The sequence below is a fragment of the Pristiophorus japonicus genome, chromosome 5 (genome assembly GCF_044704955.1).
Source record: "Pristiophorus japonicus isolate sPriJap1 chromosome 5, sPriJap1.hap1, whole genome shotgun sequence".
Lineage (NCBI taxonomy): Eukaryota > Metazoa > Chordata > Chondrichthyes > Pristiophoridae > Pristiophorus > Pristiophorus japonicus.
Genome location: NC_091981.1, coordinates 114,398,199 through 114,406,639, shown reverse-complemented (window position 1 = coordinate 114,406,639; position 8,441 = coordinate 114,398,199). Strand labels below are relative to the sequence as shown.

Sequence of the window (8,441 nt, the reverse complement as noted above, 5' to 3'; positions counted from 1 at the left end):
CTTCATTGGCAGAGACATAAAATACAAGAGCAGGGGGGGGGGTTATGCTTGAACTGTATTAAACACTGGTTAGGCCACAGCTGGAGTACTGCATGCAGTTCTGGTCACTGCATTACAGGAAGGACGTGATTGCACTGGAGAGGGTACAGAGGAGATTTACGAGGATGTTGCCGGGACAGATTGGATAGGCTGGGTTTGTTTTCATTGGAACAGAGGAGGCTGAGGGGAGACCTCATCGAGGTGTATAAAATTATCAGGGGCCTAGATATACTGGATAGAAAGGGCCTATTTCCCTTAGCAGAGGGGTCAACAACCAGGGGGTATAAATTTAAAGTAATTGGTAGAAGGTTTAGAGGGGATTTGAGGAGAAATTTCTTCATGCAGAGGGTTGTGGGGATCTGGAACTCACGACCTGAAAGGGTGGTAGAGGCAGAAACCCTCACCAAATTTTAAAAGTACTTGGATGTGCATTTGAAGTGCCATAACCTGCAGGGTTATGGACTTAAGAGCTGGAAAGTGGGATTAGGCTGGATAGCCTCTTGTTGGCCGGCATGGACAAGATGGGCCGAAATGGCCTCCTTCCATGCTGTAAACTTCTATGATTCCTAATGACAAAAAAAGGTATTAGCAAAAGGTGCACTGAACACCTGTAACATTTAGCTGACTGTAGAAACTTGATAATTTTTTCATTTATGTATATTTTCTTCATCCTATTGTAAACAAGTAGCAAGTTAAACCAATACTTTGACAACAAAGTTACGGACATAGTGGAGGTGGTTTTAAGCCTACTCATATGGTGGAAACTGGCTAATCAGGCAGTTAAAACAGCCCTCATTATTTAACCAGCCTGGAATCACCAGGTTTCCACCACCTCATGACCAAGTGTAGTCCTTCTTTACATATGCATGATCGGTTTTGATGATGCCACCAGGACTAGACTGCAATTTTAACTCAGACTTGGGAGGCGAAGCTGCTGCAGCTTTCCCGGCAGCCCAATCTGGGGCAGAAGAGGATAATCGCTAGAAGAGGATGAAAAAGCTGTGTGTTTCTTTCCTTTGTAAACTTAAGAGAAGCACTCCTCTGGGCCAAGGAAAGATTAGGCCTCCACTTCCCCAGATCCCCCCTTCCTGAATGAGAGATGCCCCTGAAATCTGAACTCTCCATCCATTTTCTGCCACTTCTCACCCGTTCTGGGCATGAAGTCAGCTGGCGGGATTTATAGGAGGCCGAGCCATTAAAATTGGTTTGGCTTCATGCTGCCTCAGCAAGGCTGAAAATTAATTTGCCATTGGTTAAAATTCAGTGTTTATAGAATCATAGAATGCTTACAGCACGGAAGAAGGCCAAGCGGCCTGTTGAGCCAGTGCCGGGTCTCTGCAAGAGCACCTCAGCTATTCCCACTCACCTGCCCTTTCCCCATAGCCCTGCAATTTTTTTTCTTTCAGGTACTTATCCAACTCCCTTTTGAAAGCAGTGATCGAGTCTGTTTCCACCACCCTTTCAGGCAATGTATTTCCAGATCCTAATCACTCGCTGCCTAAGTTTTTCCTTAGGTCACCTTTGGTTCTTTTGCCAAGCAGCTTAAATCTGTGTCCTCTGGTTCTCGACTCTTCTGCCAATGAGAACAGTTTCTCTTCGTCCTGTCCAGACCTCTGATAATTTTGAACACCTCGATCAAATCTCCTCTCAATCTTCGCTGCTCCAAGGAGAACAATCCCAACTTCGCCAGTCTATCCACGTAACTGGATTCATTCACGTAAATCTTTTAATTTTAGGCAACCTTATTAAAAGAGATGGCGGAAGTTATAGCAGATGCATTTGTTATAATCTACCAAAATTCTCTGGACTCTGGGGAGGTACCAGCGGATTGGAGAACAGCTAATGTAACGCCTCTGTTTAAAAAAGGGGGCAGGCAAAAGGCAGGTAACTATAGGTCGGTTAGTTTAACATCTGTAGTGGGGAAAATGCTTGAAACTATTAAGGAAGAAATAGCGGGACATCTGGATAGGAATAGTGCAATCAAGCAGACGCAGCATGGATTCATGAAAGGGAAATCATGTTTAACTAACTTACTGGAATTCTTTGAGGATATAACGAGCATGGTGGATAGAGGTGTACCGATGGATGTGGTGTATTTAGATTTCCAAAAGGCATTCGATAAGGTGCCACACAAAAGGTTACTGCAGAAGATAAAGGTACGCGGAGTCAGAGGAAATGTATTAGCATGGATAGAGAATTGGCTGGCGAACAGAAAGCAGAGTCGGGATAAATGGGTCCTTTTCCGGTTGGAAATCAGTGGTTAGTGGTGTGCCACAGGGATCAGTGCTGGGACCACAACTGTTTACAATATACATAGATGACCTAGAGGAGGGGACAGAGTGTAGTGCAACAAAATTTGCAGATGACACTAAGATTAGTGGGAAAGCGGGTTGTGTAGAGGACTCAGAGAGGCTGCAAGGAGATTTGGATAGGTTAAGCAAATGGGCTAAGGTTTGGCAGATGGAATACAATGTCGGAAAGTGTGAGATCATCCACCTTGGGGAAAAAAAAAAGTAAAAGGGAATATTATTTGAATGGGGAGAAATTACAACATGCTGTGGTGCAGAGGGACCTGGGGGTCCTTGTGCATGAAATGTGCATGAGTCCCAAAAGGTTAGTTTGCAGGTGCAGCAGGTAATCAGGAAGGCAAATGGAATGTTGGCCTTCATTGCGAAAGGGATGGAGTACAAAAGCAGGGAGGTGTTGCTGCAACTGTATAAGGTATTGGTAAGGCCGCACCTGGAGTACTGCGTGCAGTTTTGGTCACCTTACTTAAGGATGTACTAGCTTTGGAAGGGGTACAGAGACGATTCACTAGGCTGATTCGAGAAATGAGGGGGTTACCTTATGATGATAGATTGAGTAGACTGGGTCTTTACTCCTTGGAGTTCAGAAGGATGAGGGGTGATCTTATAGAAACATTTAAAATCATGAAAGGGATAGACAAGATAGAGGCAGAGAGGTTGTTTCCATTGGTGGGGGAGACTAGAACTAGGGGGCACAGCCTCAAAATACGGAGGAACCAATTTAAAACCGAGTTGAGAAAAAATTTCTTCTCCCAGAGGGTTGTGAATCTGTGGAATTCTCTGCCCAAGGAAGCAGTTGAGGCTGGCTCATTGAATGTTTTCAAGTCAAAGATCGATAGATTTTTAAGCAATAAGTGAATTAAGGGTTACGGGGAGAGGGCGGGTAAGTGGAGCTGAGTCCACGACCAGATCAGCCATGATCTTATTGAATTGCAGAGCAGGCTCGAGGGGCTAGATGGCCTACTCCTGTTCCTAATTCTTATGTTCTTATCAAAATAGGTATAATCACTGAAAATAAATATTGAAAACTCGAACTCGTGCAATATTTCTGTAAAATCAAAATGATAGTACTGCAGATCAGAGTCCTTTATTTATTCCGTCCCTGAATAAATGCCTGTAAAGAACACACCTCAATATCACATTTAATACAATAAGAGACTTTATTGCTTTCATTAACAGATTACAAAAAAAAAAGCTATTTTCCTCTAATATTCAACAGCTGGAGGCAGGACTTTGTCCTTAACTAAAAAAACAAAATCTGGGATATGCACATATATCGTCATTTAAACTAAGACAATGGATTACTATAACATTTTTACATTGCTTTGGGTCTCCTTACAAAAATAAATGAAATCACTACTGTACTTACAAATAGTCATAAAAACTTTAACCATAATTATCTGTAATTAGACAATTTTATGAAAATTGATGAATACTAGGGATTTTATTTGTTCTGTGATTAAATATGCAGAACATAGGAAGACATAAAATTATCAACAGATTTAAAAAAAAAAACAAATGGGATTAAACTGTCCCTGCCAGAAACCAGTTTTTCAAACTGTTAAAAATCTCATACTGTATTTAGCATCCAACAGTCAACAGTATCAACACAATACTAATTCTTTAGCGCAACCTATAAAATTAAATAGAAAACTTCAGTTCACCAACTGACACTATTAAAATAAGTTTCTATAATTCACATCCCTTGTTATATTATGCAAACTCAATTATTCAATTACAGTGATTAGAATCTGTACATTTAATAAAACAGAAGCAGAAAATGGGGTTTACTTCTGAAAGTATCCGCAGAACTTGCCATACGTGTAACTATATAACGAGTATTATGATACAAACCAAACATTTCACAATATTACCATTTTTGTGTCTTGGCTATTTGTCTGCCGATTATTTTGCAATGATTGAATGCAATTCTGTGTTGCATTGGCATTATGTTTCAGACTAAAGATAAAACAACTTGCCCCCACTTAAAAAAGTAAAATGGCTGAGGAAAAAAAAGCGCTTCATCTAGTCTGGAAGACAAAACAACTTCATGAACTGTGTAAAAGCATGGCAACGTCGATCACTGGTAAGATTACGATTTCCTGAGATGGCTCTAGAGTTACTGACCTAACACTATAACTACTGTACTGCTCATAGAAAGTGGTTACTCTACGTATCCAAAGTACAAAGACAAAAAATACTACAACAATCTTTATAAAATTAGTCAAACTTTTTTGTATTCCATATAGCATGGCAATTTCTGATAAAATTGACAGTCTAAATAAATAAATAAAACATGTAACAAACTGCAATGCCAACTAAAGCCTGCAGTATATCATGTTGAATAAAGTCAAATGTAAACAGTTCAGATGCAGACAGTCTCAAATCAGTATTGCAATACTGATAAACCATTTTGTAAATAAAAAGATTGCAACAGACCAGTATAAAAAGTGGTACCACACCAGTAGTCAATAAATGCACACTCCTCTGGTACAGAACACCAATTTAAATACCTGCTCTTCTATCATATCCGATTGCAACACTTGTTACTGAATGTTACTTCACAGTTAACCAGTAGTAACAAAGTTTTTTTGAGGACCACTGACAAATGATACATTTATGTAGATTTGGTTGAAAATCTTATTGCAACTATTACTTATCTCAATGGGATTATGATGAACGTCAAATGAACAGTATATTTAACACAAGTTTCTTTATATAACTGTGCTTGTGTTCATTGTGTACTACTTTCCATTTTTAAAGCAGTACATCATTTGATGGTATTAGTACCAAGTAAATTAAATGTTGGGAAGCAGATTTTTGATTGAAAAAAAACATATGCTAGATCATTGCTTGCTTACTTTTCATAACTCTACGCCAAAATTTTAAATTAAAATGATTGAGCCTATAGATGTGAAGATTGAAACAGTAGCTAGCATTGCAATTGACATAGCAGAATAGTATAAGGGTGAAACAATCTTTTTCAGAAGACTGAGACACTGATTAGATCCAGCAACACATTTCTATTTCCTGCAAAGGATCCAGAGGTTCGGTTGTGGCTCAAGTAGTAGCTTTCATAAAGAGAAGTCTTTCATGGTTGGCAAGGATGTAGCATGTTTCATACAGAAGTTTCAGCATCAAGAACATTTTTCATGGGCATCTCTTCAATCTTAATTTTGATATCCGTTGTATTTTCAGGACTGTAAATTTGTAACAAGGAAAAGAAAAGTGTATTGCTACGTTTCTGCATTGGTAATTTATTCATGCGCGTTCACACACATACAAACCTCGAGTAAAGAAATCAAAATAACAAGAGACACAATAATCACAGTTCAAGCTCTCTGAATTCAAATATTGCAAGAATACTTTTACAACTTGTATTCACTTCTGACACGTCGAGTTCTATTTTTGTAACTTTTGTTTCATCCATTAGATACATCTTCAGTTCATGTATAATTTACATTGGTAAAGTTCATTATTTTTGAAATACAGATCAGTTTTTTCTGGTTATAAATCTAATGTAATTTACAATTGTATGCAAATAACTATTTTTCAGTCTGTAGTATTTAGCCTCAGATGGTTGAAAATACATTGTGATTAAGCACTAGCTCTAATAACCACATAGTGCAGACAGAAAAGCATCCAAGAATTAGTTTCTTTTAAAATCTAAATTTCAACCATGATAAAACTGAATACAACTAAGCTAGGTGTATTGTTTAACAGGTTCCAGTCATCCATTTCCCCATCAACAATAGTTTTAAATAACTTAGATAATCCAGTTGCCTTAAAAACATTCCTCTGAAATGCAAACCAAGAGGGTGTGAAAGTGGTCTTCTGCGGTAGCTCAAAATGGACAGAAATGAACCAGTAGCCTGTTTTACACTTGGCCCAACTTTTCTTTTCCATTAACTTCTAGGTCCAGATACCTAGTTTATTTTGCATGTTGTCTATTTTACAAATATGCTCTTGTTCATAATGAATCTCCCCGTTTGAGCTCAGAAAAAGTTAATGGCTATTAAATGGCATAAACAATTATATTTCTAATTTTTTTATTCCTAGGTATGTATTTAGTGTATCAAGTTCTAAGTAGGTCTAGTGAAGAATATTTGGATAGGAATTTTATTACTCTAGAATTTTGAATTCATTATCACAGTAACAATTTAGCAGCATTATAACAAAGACTTCCCACTTTTCAAAAATCATTACTTTTGCTTCTGCTTCACTAGTCATTCTTCCATTTTATGCCCCAGTGCAGTATCAGATACAAAATTGTTTTTATACCCAATACAAAAATATTTTTTTGTTTCAACACATCAATTATATATTAAAAAATTGAATCACTGGACATCACTTCTGCAATATAAGGTACAATTTTTTAAATGTTAAGTTACATAGGTATGTTACACAAGCTACATATATTTGTTTCTGGTATGCAGAGCAATTCCCGATCACTTCATAATAAAAATGTTATTTTGCAAACACAAGCGATATTAGTAAAAGGCATTCTGTGAAATTATTGCCAGCAGAGCTACTGTATTTGGAGGTTCCATTCTGTAGCACCCAAGAGATCCAGGAAAATTACTTCGCTAAAACTGATGTTTGGTGAAATCATAGTTTATCATATGGTTCTTGACAGCCAAGAAAGTTATGTTATAACAAGCTACATACTGGAATGAATTTTCCATAACTTTGTTCAAATCATAACATGAAAAATTAGTCAGCCAAGATCTAGTAGCCTTATAACAGAGTTGGAGTTTGAGTTATAACAAGTGCCATGTAGAAAGCACAACATATTAAAATACAGAATGGAACTTTAATAGTGGCTAATGTAATACTTTGTTAACTTTTACTACAAATGCCAGTTCTGTAAAATTCAGCTATGGTTGTGCATGTATTAGTATCAGAATGCTTTATTAGACATTAGGCTAGTAATTAAGCTCAAACAAAAGCTACCTCGCTTTAAGTTTTATAACTTTTGCATTCTCAGCATTCATAGCAAGAGCCTTCCACACAGCAGTTTTGGCCATTTCATCAGATATGTTTACGACCGAAGGATCATCTGGGCTAGAGGACAAAAATATCCAAGTGTTAGTGCTCTGTACAAGCAGTACCACTAACCCGATTCTTATGGCCTTATTTTTTCACACACACCATTAAGCTCTTTCTCGATTCACATAATTCGACTTGCATATTGTCTATGAAGGTTGTAACTGTTACACAAGAACATAAATAGGAGCAGGAGTAAGTCACCTGGCCCCTCGAGCCTGCTCCGCCATTTAATGGGCCCAAGTTTCCACATGATTTGTGCCTGATTTTTTAGGAGCAACTGGTGGAGAACTGACTATCTTAGAAATTGCAATTCTCCACATTTTTTTTTCTGCAGTTCTAGTGAGGTAGAACAGTTCTACTTTGGAACAGAATTTTTTCTTCAAAAGGGGGCATGTCCGGCCACTGACGCCTGATTTCAAAGTTTCCACAGTGAAAACGTACTCCAAACTAAAGTAGAATGGAGCAAGTGAAGATTTTTGTAGAACTGCAAAAACCTGTTCTACACATTAAAAAATCAGGTGCAAGTTACAAATTAGGCGTCCAGAACGAGGTGGGGGGGGGGGAAGGGAAGTCATTAAATTCTACAATCAATCCTTATTTATACTTCTACAAATATTATACAAATAAATCCAACCTGAATAAACATTTATAAGCAAAGAAAAGATTAAATAAACCATCTTCCTACCTGTGTGAAAGTGCTTCAGCCATCGTTCGTTGCCGCGGGAGGTGGGGAAGGAAACCGCCGTTTGTTGCCGTGGAGGGGAGGGAGGGGAAGGAGACAGCGGTTTGTTGCCGCCGCGGAGGGGAGGGAGGGGGAGGAAGCCGCCGTTTGTTGCCGTGGAGGGGAGGGAGGGGAAGGAGACAGTGAGAAGGCTGCAAGAAGCCTCAGTGCTGATGGCAATGTGCTTTTATTAAAAAATGTTCAAAAATTAAACAGCTACAAAGAACTACAAAAATGGCCGAGTGCCAATGTTTCCTTCACACTGCGTGTGCGCGAACGCTCCAACGCGCACACGCAGCGTTGCCGGCAGGAAAAAAACTAATTTA

At 38.5% G+C, this 8,441-nt stretch overlaps 1 protein-coding gene across 9 annotated transcripts in view; it reads right to left on the bottom strand.

Annotated features, from left to right (window-relative positions):
• Positions 1–3,486: 3,486 nt before the first annotated feature.
• The window catches only part of LOC139264424 (sodium bicarbonate cotransporter 3-like), a 250,666-nt gene continuing 245,711 nt past the window's right edge, over positions 3,487–8,441 (bottom strand). For 8 of the 9 annotated variants that reach the window (XM_070880862.1, XM_070880871.1, XM_070880864.1 and 5 more), the window contains 2 exons: positions 7,299–7,409; positions 3,487–5,545 (listed from right to left, as the gene is read on the bottom strand). In XM_070880862.1, the coding sequence (XP_070736963.1) occupies positions 5,464–5,545; positions 7,299–7,409 (193 nt within the window). In that variant the 3' untranslated portion in view covers positions 3,487–5,463. The remainder of the gene's footprint in view (positions 5,546–7,298; positions 7,410–8,441) is intronic. The other variant, XM_070880868.1, reaches the window with a different exon arrangement.